Genomic DNA, 15,048 nt, shown 5'->3' with positions numbered 1-15,048 from the left:
GTGATCAGCACTGCCCGACCTAGAATTGCCTCTGCCTAGTAACTGCTGAAATGACATCATCTCATTGGCCCGCTATCCTCACCCCATCCCCCCATCACCCTAACCTATATAAATTCACTCGTGATGTAATAAAGCAAGTTCCTGCTTCGACAAGACTCCCAGCCCAGCGTGCTTCTCTCGGGGGAATGGGGAGGTCTGGACATCCTGCTCAGCCCCAGGGAGAGATGGGCTGGACCGGTTCTGCCTCCGCCCTACCTGTTGGTCAGACCGACATATAGGTGTGTTTTTCCTTAGTTTGAGGAAGTTTTCTTCTATGGTCTTGAAGACTTGGTCTATGTCATTGACCTGGGATTCTTTTCCATCATCAATGTCTATATTTGAAGATTATAATATCATGGTATCACACAGTTCCTACATGTTCCTGTGCTGGGGGATGTCTTTCTGTACTCTGTGAATATGTTGTTCCCATTGGTTAATAAATAAGCTGCTTTGGCCTATGGCAAGGCAGCTTAGAGGCAGACAGGAAACCCAAGGAGAGAAATAGGAAAGAGAAAGGTGGAGTCTGAAGAGTCACCAGCCTTCTGCCCAAGGAGCAACATGCCAGCAGACCGGTAAAGCCACAGAACAAGTGGCAAAACAGAGAGTAATAGAAATGGGTTAATTTAAGATATAAGAGCTAGCTAGCAAGAGGCCTGCCGTAGGCCATACAGTTTGTAAACAGTATTAAGCTTCTGGATGATTATTTTATAGGTAACTGTGGGACTGCAGGGCTGGGCAGGACTGGAGAAACTTTCAGCTACATTCCTGTCCTCTGTCTTAGAACTGTTTTTATATTGTTTGATTGTGTGGTCTAATTCCTCTATTTTTATCTTTGAACCCCCAAATTCTATCTCAGTTTACTTATAAGGCTTTCCACTGAGTTTTCTAGTTGGGTTGTTGAGTTTTTCAATTCTATCTTCATTTCAGTTTGAGTTCTCTTTAATATTTCTATCTTACTAAGTTCAGATTTCAAATTTCTAATTGTCATTTTATTCAGTCTTTATCTGCATATTTGTGTTTCTTCAGACATCATTCAGGCATTTATTCAAGAAGTTAAGTAAGGTGTTTTTTGGGTGTCTTTTTTAAACTCATTGACTTCTTTGATAAAATTTAAGACTGTTCTTTTAAACTCTATGTCCGGAGGCTTATTTAGGCAAGTTGTATTAAAGAACATTTTTATAGGACTAGTGGGTTTGATGGGAGACATGCTGTCTTAGCCATTGTTTGCTTTTGCAATGTGATGTGAGCATGTGGATCCTTTTTAGGATGTGTGTCTGATATGAGATTCTAGTCTACCTTAGGTTAGCTTTAATGCAAGTGCTGCTTGTCTGGAACTAGGCCAGGTAAAGTCAATATGAAGTCTTGGTCTGGAGCTCAACAATACAACTATAAAACTCAATAGGAATTCTCATAAGTGGACTAAGATAGAATTTGGGGGCAAATCCTACATTTTGCATATATATAATTACAATACTCCATTTTGTGTATTTAGTATTCATAGAAATGTTCCCACAATTATATTTATAGTATAAGCAGAAGTACTTGATTGCATATTATTCTGAATCTTAATACTTGAACTTAGGTATTTTGGTTTGATACTATTGGATTAAGCAAAGAATACAGCTTAGTGTTAAAAAGTTAGTTGATGACAATGACTAAGAATTCATTAGTAACAAAGATGGAGATGTTGCCATGGGACTTCAATAGCCACCAAGGACATGGGGACCTTCTAAGACAGTCAGTACATGCTTTACTAAAGAGCACTGGGTGCTAAGCCCTTGTTGTTGGATATGAGAAGACTGGAGGACTCATGATACACAAATAACTACATCAAGACTGATACCACAGAATCAATTTTGTATTACACATCATCTTTACATTATGGCATACATATTGATCATCACAATTTTAATAATTTTGAATATGTATGTAAATATATAAAACTAAGAGGCACTTCCAGTAATTCTGGCAAAAAGGGAGGAGTATCAATATAGTGTCTAAGCTAAAAAACAAAACCAAAAATAAATATAATTTATCTAATTTTCTTTCTATACAGATCCTACTTATTACAAAACTTTTATCAGCCATTAACTATGTCACTTTACAAATACTTGTGGTGGAATGATACTAAATATTGCTACATACATTAAGTGCAAGATACAGGTGACAAGATCAAATTGACTTCAAATGTAAAACAATCACTTAGGTAACAAGTTTTTGTGTTTCTAAAAATGGATAAACTTTACAAAGATACTAATTAATGAACACATTCAGGCTGAATGTGGTAAGAGAAATATTGTTAAAAACTGTCATTTACAAATGATATCCCCACCACTATCACTTTAGTTATTTGAAAATAATGGGCATTTTTAGGAACACCAAATTAAATCAATCCTATCCCCCTCCGGGTCGAATATTTAAAATCTGCTATAGAGAATCACTCAGTGTCTTTTTCTTTTCACAGAGAAGCAATCATAGATCAAATCAATTACTCAATCAGGAATCAGAATGCATTTTCAACAAGAACAAAAAATTCGAATTGACCATGTCTACCCAAAGCAAACCCATTGGATTCAGATTAAAGTTCCTAACATCATTACAGAAGGGTAAAGAGAATCTTTTTTTCCATGATTTTGTATCGAGGGCTCATAATATGTGTAAAAGCACCAATTTTCATTTCGTGATTGGCAGGATAAAAATCTCCAGGAAGGAGTCCCAGGGGATGTGTGTATTCAGAGATGTTTCCCGTGCTTGTTGGCTAACAAATCAACTTTACTGGTGCAAAAAAAAAAATATGCTATATGTCCTATTGTGGGAATATATGCAATTAACTGACACTCATAAATGCAAAAACCAAGCAAATATGATAAAAACCTCATGCAAATATTTTACAGAGTATTCAAAATTAGTGATTGGTGAATAATATATATTAAAAGTTAATGAGGCCCTCCATTAACATATCATATATAGATATATTAGGGCTATTTTTTAATGACAGCAACAGCATAATTCTAGAATATGTTTATAAATAGCTAATGAAACATCTGATATAATGGAAGTTTTCAGAGTTAAAAACGTAACCAATTGAAAATTTTAAAAGCAAGGTGACAGGACCCTTATTCACCAGCAAGTTAAAGACGACAAGTTAAAATAGTTATTATTGATTTTACATTAACGTCTGATTATTTTGCTATATAAAGAGAATGGAATTACCAGGGACAAAGTTCCTCCTCTGCAGCAAACGCTCTGATCTCCAATGATTCACACTCAGCAATGAGAAGTGTTTGTTATGTTAAATAAAGCCAGGGAGGAATCATGGATCCACAAGGTCATTTCACTCCAGAGCAAATAACTAAGTTGACTTGGGAGAATTTTGGACAGGGGTCTGGCTGTGTATCCAGGGTTTTATGTGGTCCTTGATTCTGCTGTTACCTGCTTCTTTGTACCAAAAGTTTCATTATGGAAATGGGGTGGAGGTGACTTAGACCCTGGCACTAAAAACATTCCTTCCTTTTTTCAACAGAAGAACATTTCTGATTACACTTTCTTTGCTAACTACTCTTTTTTCTCTCTGATCCCTACCAACTGGTTTAAAATGGCAGACGAGCACAGTGGGGCAGTTAGCGCAAGGCCAGCTCTGCATCTGTGAGAGCCCAAATTAACAATGCTTAATTTTCATAGTGTTAAAGAATTTGAGTTTTAATTATATTAGAATTGAGTAAATAAGATCTATGGTAATCGATAATTTATCATTTTTAATGTATAGTGATAAATTACTGGCTAATGTTTTCTTGTGCATTGTTGTAACTCAGAGGAACTTAGATTGTAACTTGGGCACTTAAATTCTTTGGTATGTTTTGTACAAATGTATTTTATGTAGATGGGTGTTTTGCCTACATGTATGTCTGTTCACAATACATAGGCAGTGCCTAGGGAGGCCAGAAGAGGGTATCAGATCCCCTGTAACTGAAGTTATAGACTGTGTGAGTGGCCAAGTGGACACTTAAATTCCTAATTACTTTATTGAATTTATGTACTTATTGATCCCTTTATAAAGCATTTTCTCTTGAGAGCATTAGGAAAACATTAAATCCTGCAAGTTTTCTCTTGCATATTAGTCTTAGTTATGCCAAACTATGAGCATTTTGGTACCAAGAAGCAGTGGTTTATGGATTTAATTTTAATCTAATTTAAAAAACCTTATAAGAGTGGTGGTTCAAGAAAACAAATCAGTGTAGTACTTCTGTCAGTATTGTCCCACAAAAATTTAACATTTTTTTTGCTTGTTTTCATGATTAAAAAGCCATGTCTTAATGCAGAGCAAGGAGTCTAGGCTGAACACGGCCACACTGAATATTTATCTGTAAGAGGATGCTGTCTGTCCCCTGTGTGCCACACAACTTCAGAGGGCATACACCTAAGATGCCAACACATGATGCTAAGAAATGTGGAGCCTTCAGCCTGTGTACCAATAGTCTTTTCTACATTAAAAACTCAAGGATCAATATCATCCTTTGAAGCAGCAGATTGGATCCCACCAACTCATTTTTTTTGCATCTGCAGACATATTTAAAGTATTCACACACAGAAGGTCAAACATCTTCACCACTACATCTAACCAATTGTTTGGGTAATTTACTAGCATGAATATAAAAACCAATTCTTAGGTAAGGCAAAAACCTGTATTAGGTAATGTAAAAATTAACATCCTTTCAGTATGTGCAATTTATAAGGTAATGACATAGATTACTAGTATCCATGCTGCATAATGTATACTAGTGTGTTCTTATTCTCTAATCATGGTTCCCTCATGGGAGAGATACAAATATTCATAAAAAGAGCGATTCAAACCACCCAGACCAAAGGGTATGGTTTAGTGCATGCTAATAATTTAATTTACTTGTAATTTAATTTTTAATAAGTGTCTGGGCATTTGCTGGAGGGCCAGTTGACATGATAAGGACCCAGAACCCCAAATTCATGGATTTCAACCTCGATTAGACACTTTAAGAATAATTTAATTCTGAGATCTCTTCTGTTTAAAATGGTGAATTGTTTTCTCTATCTTCAGTTTGAATTTGCTTGGATAAATTTTAAAACCTATCAATACCAATAAGATCCATAGTTTCCCTTTACAAATTCATGAAAGAAATGAATGACCTAGAACAAGGATCATGCAGTATTTCATTGCTCAGGAGGTGGGATAATGCCACAAAATGACTTCAGCCTCAATTCACGTGATTATTGCGGCACTTAGTTATCTGGGGCTAAACTACTGACATGCAAATTTTTGTTTCCACACCCCTTACACACACACATTAGGACCTAAAGAGTCAAGAGGTGTCTTGACTTAGTCTGTGGAAGGTCACAGAACTGTTACTGTAGCCTTCAGCCAGTTAAAAAGGTAGTTTAATTGCTAATGGCACAAAAATCAAGAGAGGCATCTAATGGGAATCAGGATTAGAAGGAGAGAAGGCTGACAAACCCCTCATGGTTTTCACTATGCTTCTAAGAGCTACCCTAAGAGAGGACAGTGAGGGTCTCTGCTTCACAGAAGCACCAAGAGCATGTCCCAAAGCAGAATAGACAGGACTTCTGGATTATTCATTTCCCATTGTTAAGGAGTTGTTCACCACACAAATACTTCACTTTTATAAAGAAGTCATTTCAAGCTTTAGACTTTATTTACAATGATAATTTTAATATCTTTATTACTTAGAAAATAATTTATACTTTTCCATCATTTAAACAAAGAATAGGCCTGAGTCTCATGCCTTTTGCACAGCTTTTACCTTCAAGAAAGTTCTCTGGGAAAGAAAGGCAGAGGACACAGGAAAATGGCAAATATATACACCTACTAAACAGCTGGCAGGGCATTCAGTTCTTCTCCTTAGCATTACTGGGGCTGCAATGGCTAATGTTTGTTCTGGAGTAAAACCCAAAAAGGACAAAACAGGATATGATGAGGGTGGAGGGCTGACACTTTCTCAAACAGGAGACAATTCTCTCAACACCAGGTGATGACAACTAGCAAACACACAGAACTACTGAGTTCATCTCCTACTGAGAACAAAACCAGCTCTTACATAAATTAGAACAACTTTTTTTTTTAACAATTAAGCGAAACAGCAAAAGTGGTGTTTCTACTAAGAAAATAGCATTCAAAAGGTCAGCTGGCATCCATCACCATAAAGACATTCAATTAGTATGCTGAAAATGACATGGATTACATGCAGAATACACTTAGGCTTTTACTCCACAGAGAGCAACTGGTTCCAATTTCTCCTGGCATTCATGTGTTATGACTGTCTATGAAACTATCCTTTCCCTAAGTGAGTAGAAACCCTTCACTAGGAAACCTGAGTTTATCGAATTGCACCTGTATAGGCTCATATAAAACTGTAGTAAAGCGCATCTAACACATTGGCACCACAGGAAGTTAACTCTGAAGTTGGATGTGAACTCAGTAATACTGCTGTCACCAAGGAGTTGGACAACATCATTCATGGAAAACACTTTTGATGTTGTTTGATAGCCTTTGAGATTTATCAGGTGGATCTTTAGGTTACACACTTGGCACATCTCGACCTTTTTCAGTTTGTTGACTTTTGGTTTGAGTAGAATAACAACTTGTTTGCTAAGAAAACAATTTACTCTGCCTGGACGAATGAGTACAATTCTGGAACACACAGATTCAAATTGCTTTGGTCATTGTTCTGTTACTTCATGTACCTTAAAACAAGCAAAACTAGGCAGATTTCGGAGACACTCCCAACACACACAATGTAACCAGCCTGGCACATACTCTGATTCTGTGGCTTCATTCAAACTGTCAATATATACTCACAAGGGATTTGCCAATCCTCTTACGCTAGGCGTAGCTTGTTTGACTATGTATGTTATAGACATGCATCCATTTGGAGATGGGGATGAGCACTGACTAAACAGATGTGAAGGGTATGAATGTAAATGCTTTGTCTATCATTTTTATTGTGGGGGAAGGGTGCATTCACCAAAGAAAGTTCTTTGCTTCAGGGTAGATTTATAAACAGAGACACACAGACACCATAAAGAAAGAAGAAATGATTCAGGACCTGCTAAATGCTGAAGACCTGGTGTTAACTCAGAAATATATTGAAACATGTTCTAATTGTTTGGATGAAGCCTTAATCGTTTTAATCCTTTTTGCACTGTCATATTAAATAGAAGATCTACCTTGAAATACTTGATTTTTTATTTCATCTTTGTCTATTTTGAGAAAATGCTGTGAATTACCATAAAATCATGCTTTTGAAGGGAAGGGTATGCTACCCATGTATGGGAGACAAAGGGATTTTTAATGTAAACAATCAATTATGTGAAAGAGCAGAAATCAATGAACATGTCTTGAGGCTAAATGACTAGAAGTCTGTGAACACAGAACTGAACCGGGAGCTACGAGCAAGAGTCCAGAGGGAAATGTTAACAAGCTGGTTAAGAAAGGCTTTCATGGGGAGGGAAAGTCCTCAGATTTAGTCAGTTAGCAAAAACTGTTGTCTTTGCAATGCCTTTACTTAATAGCAAAACAACTGTATCAGATCATGCTTCAAACTAGAGTAGGCAGATGGCCAGTGACCCTCAGACTCCACAATGAACCATCACCCAGCTACTGGGCTTGGAGATAGTTATAATGTATAAAATGGTGATTAAAATATAACTATAAAATGTTTCCCTTTTCCCCATTTTTGTCTTAAAAAAAAGTTTACTATCTACAAAAAAAAAGTCTTTATATTTACATCACGGTAACTAGGTAACTAGTCATGACATATGTAATAATATCCAATAAAATATTGAAAGTGAGTATCAACTTTTTAAATAGAGGTTTGGCTCACAGCATAAACAAGTGTAGAAAACAAAACAAAACAAAACAACCCAAACAGCTTTCAATGGTCTAGCCACAATCAATAACCAACCACCCATAATCTTCCTTTCCAAAAGTCTGCAAAGCCATGCTACGCCATCACACAGTGTGTGGAAGACTACAATAGGTGATGTCAGAGCAAACAATCTTCAACAGTTGCCAAGGGTCAGCTTTCCCCAGGCAACTTCCAAACCCTAAGCTGGCATTTTGCCTTCATCTCTTGTCATAAAACCCATAGTGAGTTTGTTGACTTTCTTTTTTACTACAACATATCTTGCAGCAAATTGAGAAGACACAGGGTATCATCACTAAAGGTAATTTCCTGGGCCTTTCCCAGCACCCTTTTAGAACCCTTACCTGATGAAGAGCTGACTCCAGCTCCTCTTGGGTTTCCACCAGTAATGAACGCCATCCCCTTCCATGGCGATTTGATCATAGGTGAGTGACATGTACTCACATACACCCTCACATATATACATTCATTAGACAAGTAGACCAGAAAGCCTCAGTCTTTTGAGTGTGAGGCTGGTGGTAGAGCGCCTCCAAGTGGCAAGTAGCAGTGGTACCAATCATGTGGCCCACACAAGCCCTCCCTCTGCAAAAGAACTTTTGTGGACGCTAAATGGAGGAGGGCTGCCATTCAGACACTCCAGAAAGGACTTCCTTCTGTATGTTCACATGTACTTTATTACCTGCTACAGCTATTCTATGAACAACTAAAGTCACAAACATCTCCCTTTCCACACGCACACAGGTATACAAACATCTCTCTCTCTCTCTCTCTCTCTCTCTCTGTCTCTCTCTCTCTCTCTCTCTCTCTCTCTCTCACACACACACACACACACACACACACACACACACACACACACACACACACTTACACACACAGTTGGCAGGATGCATTAGAATTCCAACAATGCTCTGGAACGTTCATCCCTCAATAGGGAGAACAAAAGCTCTTCAGTCTCAAGCCTACATTTGTTTCCTTGCTAAGCTGCACATTTCCTCGTGAGTTCTTGTCCTTTATGATTTCTTATGTCACGGTGACCTCTATATATCTTAATATGACGGTTACTACCTGTGGAGTCAGGCATCCTGGCTCTCAGTGTGCATGTGTTACACGTGACTATAAGTCTTACATGAGCCTATGTGGGAGTTTATACACACACATATATAACTTCCTTATAAAACGATCCTTAGACGCTGGTGTCGCAAAGTGAAAGCTTCGTTGAGCTAGAGTCTTCAGCGCTGTCCCTCACTGTAAAAGTAAACACACAAAATGTGAAGAATTCCCCAAACGCTTTAGCCATTTGCCCATCTTCTGGCATTCTACAGTGTTGTGTCTAAGTGTTGTGCTGGCTTGGAAAGTGTCTGGGACAAGTCATTCTGTTTGCAAACAGCTCGCTCTACCCATGGTCACAGGTCTGGCTGTGGAGCCAGGGTCTCCTCTGCTCTTGGCTTCCCCTTCTCTTCCTCTTCCTCTTTGATAGCCTGGATCTGCTCTGAGGAATGCTGTAGAGGAGCCTGGTCCAGAGACTGGTTCTCTATGCCTGCTGAGCACTGTTCCTCCTCAATCACTTTCTTCCACATCGTGTGGTTCTGCAGGAGGTGCTGAGTTATTTGGCAGTAGATTTTCCTCCTTTTGAAAGTTTTCTTTCCTGCAAAACATAAACCATCAAACTCAACTATCTGTGAGCTACATACATGAAAGTTATTGCTTTTCATATTATAATCATGAATTAAACATCAAAAGGACATCTGTCTGTCTGCTTTCCGTTTATCTACCCACCTATCTCACTTGCTTTACAAGTACTGACAGTGCAGTTTTCTAGAATGGGAAAGAGCAGGAAAATGACAATAAGCTATTACTGAGATAAATGTGAATAATATTTTATATTTAGTAATGCCCACATCAGGTTCTGCTTGCATATTTTGTTAAAATATTTGGGGTGTTATCTGTGTATGTGCAGTAAATGCACCTATGTACACAGATATGAAGGTATGGAGGTCAGAAGTTGAAAACACAAGCCTTTTAGAGTACAGAGTGATAACCACTGTACTATGGAACCCCAAACCCCGAGCCTTTCTCTGTCACTCTTCATCTTAGTCTTTGAGATAGTATCTCTTACTGAGCTTGCCAATGGTCATGGGCTAGTGCCAGTTGTACTAGATCTCTTGAGATCCACCTACAGACATCTTTGTGGAAGGGCTAGTAGTCTTTATCTGGTTTCATTATAAGAGGAAGTGGAAATTTCTTGCACCACAGAACAGTAAGATCAAGTTGTAAAATGTGCAGAAAAAATAATTGAGTTTAATTATTTTGAATTACTTTTGAACCACATAGAAACATACGATGCTAAATTAAACAAATGCTGAGAGATAGGCATAGAGTTATAAAAAAGAATTTAAATCCCTTTTTACTCTAGTCATCATTTGTTCATGAGATGAATTCATTGATCAAACTGATATTGACCAATTGGCAAGCACTTTTCTGTTTTCTGTATACTTTGAACAAAGATTGAATAGGCTCAGAGTTTACTCTCAAGGCACTGAGTGTACTGTGCAAGTACACTCAGGAGACAGAAACTGAGTAAATGTGCTGTTTGGGGACAGAGGCACACTTGTGACAGAGATAGCCTTATTATTTGTGACAGTGTTAATTGTCAGCTTGACAGAAATTTGAATCACCTGGGAGATGGACCTTTGGGCATATCTGTGGGGGTGGGATGGTGGTGGGAAGCACTATTCCCTAGGTAGGGATCTTGGAATACATACGAGAGGAGAAAGTGAGCTGAGCACTAGAATACAAACACCAATTTGCTGCTCACCAATTCTTGACTAGGGATTGATATGTGACTAGCACCCTGCAGATCTTGGCATTGTGACTTTCCCACAATGTAACTTGGAACTGTAAGATAAACTGTTTCTCCCTGAGTTGTTTTTGTCAGAGCACTTTATAACATCAATGAGAAAGTAGTCAAGACACTGTTGGTCTTATCCTGACTGCATTTTAGACAGGGGACCCACCCCTACTCCCACCTGAAGACCCTGATCTCCCTCCTCTTAGAACATTCATTTTAGAAATCTTGATTGGAAATCAATTCTCTAATCCTTTGCGTCATCTTCCAACCTGGGGACCATCCCTTTGTAAGGGGGTCAGAGAGAAAGATGGCACCAACATGGTGGTGTGACTGTAAGTGCAGTGTGCACATCACGTCTCCAGTTTTGTACTCCTAAGACGTTGTTAGAATCTAATGTTGAATGGTCTCACCAAGGCAGAAGTTAAACAAAAAGGAAGAAAGAGAGGGGAGATGAGGAGATGAGCAAGAGAGAGGCAGGGAAGGGAAAGAGTAGCATGAAAAGATAAAAGATGAGCGGTATGGAAAGTGAGGGGGTAGATAAACAAGAAGAAAGGAGGGAATGGGGAGGAGGGTGCTGCCCATTCTAGGTTAGCTGGCCAAGAGCTTACAAGTGATTTTCTGTTCTCAACCGCCCATCTCACAGCAGGAGTGCTGGGATTACCACCACTACCACATCTGGCTTTTTTTTCTGTATGGGTCCTGCGATCAGCCTTGTGCACAGAGCTTTTATGTACAAGGCCATCACAGCCCTAATTTGTCTTTTTTAATTGGCTTATTTAAGATTGGTGGATGAACTTGGCTTTTTATGGCTGCCAATGCACGACCCCCAATAACTCTAACAAGACACTTCCCCGCTACCAAAAAGTCACTGTCATTTGATGGCTAATGTTGCTAACTTGTTAGGACCTAGTGGCATCATCTGGGCATGTCAGTGTGAGAGTTTCCAGATTAGGTTAATTGAGGTGGGAAGACTCCCCTAAATGTGGGGGGTAACATTCTGTGGACCAGGGTCCCATGTTGAATAAAAAGGAGGAAGCTAGCAAAGCACTGCATTCACAGGCCTCTGCTCTCCTCCTGAAGATGCCATGGGACCCAGCTCTTCAAGCGCCTCTTGTTAGAAACCAGATGTTCTCCCAGCCTGCCTTCAGTGATTCAGCACCAGAAGCCACATCATCACTAGCTACTTTACCCTTTGAAAGGTCCCCACTACCTCTCTTGGTCTCTCAAGTTCTCACTTTCGTTCTCTCTCTCTCTCTCTCTCTCTCTCTCTCTCTCTCTCTCTCTCTCTCTCTCATCTCTATCTCTATCTCTATCTCTCTATCTATCTCTGACTCTGTCTTTCTCTTGTCCCAACTTCAAGGTTGATGGATCTGTACGTTTGTTGCAAAGTGGGAGGTGGAGTGGGGGCGGAGGAGCAAAGGAGCAGGTAAGCACACACACACAACCAGCACATACCTGTTCTTCCCTGCGCTCTGAACCAAGCTGCTGATCTAACTCTCCTAAAGATATACACAGATTGGGTCATTTGTTTGTCAACTTTATTCCAAATTCTAGAGCCTGACTCCTCAGCTGCTGCTGCTCTCTGGCCAGCTGTGCCCTCCACATGGGCACCTGTGTGCTTCTCTGGCTCCTGCAACCTGCGGGGCATCTGGCCTGCTGCACCCAACATGGACATCTCCCTTCTTGCCTGCTTTCTCTTAATTTTCTCTTGCCTTCCCCTAGGAACTTCAGTCCCACTTACAGCAGCCTGGCCCAGGAGACTGGGACACTTTCTTTTTTTCTCTCTTCGTCCAACTTGGAGCTACCCATTCTTTGTGCCTTTCTGGGCCTATATTTTGTGAATTTCCTTGCCTACCCCCTAGACCTGCCTGCTGTGCTTCTCAGTTCCTAGTTGTTCCTCCTTGTCCCTTAATTGATCCTGTTCCTCTCCTTGGATCATGCCATAAGTGTCTCTCTGGCTCCTGAAGCTAACTTCTACTCCCTTGGGGCGCTCACCATGTGAACAACTTCCTCTCTCAGCTCTGGCCTTCTGCATCCCTATGGGTATCTCCACTAAAGACACTTCCTGGCTCCCTTTCCCCCTGCACTCTTCTGGCTGTCTCTGGCTCCAGCTTGCAGTCTCACAGATTTAGCTCTCAGCTCCCTCTTGGAGATTATAGGGATACACCAACACAATGCTCTGCTTTGCAAATCTCTCTTCCTCCAGGGACCCAGATTTTATTACAACAGCCTGGTCTCAGCACAGATCAATGGCCAAAAAATTGGCGAAATTGATTTTTAAATTCTCACAGATCATAATAACTGCTACTGCACAGACAAATGATCCACAAATATTGTGTGTCTTTAACTTGCTCTGCTCTACATTCTCTCTACTTTCCACTCTTAAAAATCTTTTATTGCTATGATTTCTCTGTACTCTGCTCTCAAAATAAATCTCTTAAGATTATGCTGTAAACTCTATCTCAGGGTTTGTAAACTCATTGGGTGATGTGGGATGGTCTATATGTCAAATGTGTTGCTGATTGGTCAATGAATAAATCACTGATTGGCAGTGGCTAGGCAGGAAGTATAGGCGGGACTAAGAGAGGAGAATTGAGAGAACAAGAAGCTGGGTGAGGGAGACACTGCCAGCCGCCATCAGGACAAGGAAGATGTAAAGTACCGGTAAGCCACAAGCCACGTGGCAAGGTATAGATTAATAGAAATGGATTAATTTAAGCTGTAAGAACAGTTAGCAAGAAGCCTGCCACGGCCATACAGTTTGTAACCAAAATAAGTCTCTGTGTTTACTTGATCGGGTTTGAGCGGCTTGGGACTGGCGGGTGAGAGAGATTTGCCCTGACTGTGGGCCAGGCAGGAAAACTCTAGCAACAAATGGCGCCCAACGTGGTGGCAAGAGTTTCCACCTAAAACCTGAGAAAAAAGATTCTAAAACGGAGCTAAAAACAGCTTCCTAATTGTCTCTCTCAAATGAGCGGCAGCTGCCGGTTTGAGCTACTGGCGGGTTGCTGGCGTGCGCGCTCGACCTGCCGCCATATGGCGGGAATGAGGCCTCTGCAAGTGGCACATTAAGCTACATTGTGGATTTAGCCTTTGTTAGTACAAAACAAAAAAAGAGGTTTCTGGGCTACACACTGCTTTGATAAAAGCGTAGACCCACTATTTCTGAGACTTGATGGTTCCCAGAGCTGGCGGTAACCGCCATGTTGAGAAGCTAAAGTGGGCGGAGCCAGCAGCCACAGTGCCGTTTCAGGCTTAGAAGGCTGCAATTTAAAGCAACAGGTTTACAATAAGACAGATTCAGATGTAATAGTTTAAAATGTGTGTAAAATATACGTAGGCTTGAAAGAGACAAAAAAAGGTGATATATACAGTATAGAAACAAATACATGGTTTTAAAAAATAAAGTCTTTAAAGAGACAGTCAAATTAATATAAAAAATAAGCCACATAGAGATGACTATTACACAGAGAGTCTGGATTGTGTTGTCTTTGGGATTCTTAACTACAGAGAGATGTTTGATTGTAAAGGAAGCTGAGTTAAACCAGTACGTATATTTTAAAGATACTTTGACTTCAAAATTTGGATGTAAGGATATGTTGCTTTGGAAAAGAGTCTCTTTTGTTTCCACAAAAAGCCAGAGGCTATGGATTTGTTCCAGAGTAAGATACATCAGGTTTGACCAGCCAAGACCCCCTGAAAGGTCTCCGATGACACCATGGTCCAGATGATCCAACATCCAGAACCGTTTCAAGACAACTGGCTCAGATGATACAGCCTCACGGACTACTCCATGATCCTAAAATTTTCTTTGTTTCCCCAGAAGATACAGCGCCCCCCTCCAGCAGGAAGTAGTAAGAGAAGCTACGCCCAAATTCCCAAATATACCAAGCTGACTTTGGAGATGTGTAAAGGTTAAAACCTTCCTTTTTAAGAAAAGAAAAGGGGAAGTGATGTGGGATGGTCTATATGTCAAATGTGTTGCTGATTGGTCAATGAATAAATCACTGATTGGCAGTGGCTAGGCAGGAAGTATAGGCGGGACTAAGAGAGGAGAATTGAGAGAACAAGAAGCTGGGTGAGGGAGACACTGCCAGCCGCCATCAGGACAAGGAAGATGTAAAGTACCGGTAAGCCACAAGCCACGTGGCAAGGTATAGATTAATAGAAATGGATTAATTTAAGCTGTAAGAACAGTTAGCAAGAAGCCTGCCACGGCCATACAGTTTGTAACCAAAATAAGTCTCT

At 40.0% G+C, this 15,048-nt stretch overlaps 1 protein-coding gene across 5 annotated transcripts in view; it reads right to left on the bottom strand.

Annotated features, from left to right (window-relative positions):
* Positions 1-1,876: 1,876 nt before the first annotated feature.
* Positions 1,877-15,048, bottom strand: part of Pde3a (phosphodiesterase 3A) — a 284,628-nt gene continuing 271,456 nt past the window's right edge. For all 5 annotated transcript variants that reach the window (XM_052720552.1, XM_052720554.1, XM_052720556.1 and 2 more), the window contains one exon: positions 1,877-9,597. In XM_052720552.1, coding sequence (XP_052576512.1) covers positions 9,356-9,597 — 242 coding nt within the window. In that variant the 3' untranslated portion in view covers positions 1,877-9,355. The remainder of the gene's footprint in view (positions 9,598-15,048) is intronic.

This window comes from Peromyscus californicus, unplaced genomic scaffold, assembly GCF_007827085.1.
Source record: "Peromyscus californicus insignis strain IS unplaced genomic scaffold, ASM782708v3 Scaffold_6__1_contigs__length_162567912, whole genome shotgun sequence".
Lineage (NCBI taxonomy): Eukaryota > Metazoa > Chordata > Mammalia > Rodentia > Cricetidae > Peromyscus > Peromyscus californicus.
The sequence above is the reverse complement of the archived record's forward strand: the minus strand, read 5'-3'. Positions and strand labels throughout refer to the sequence as shown.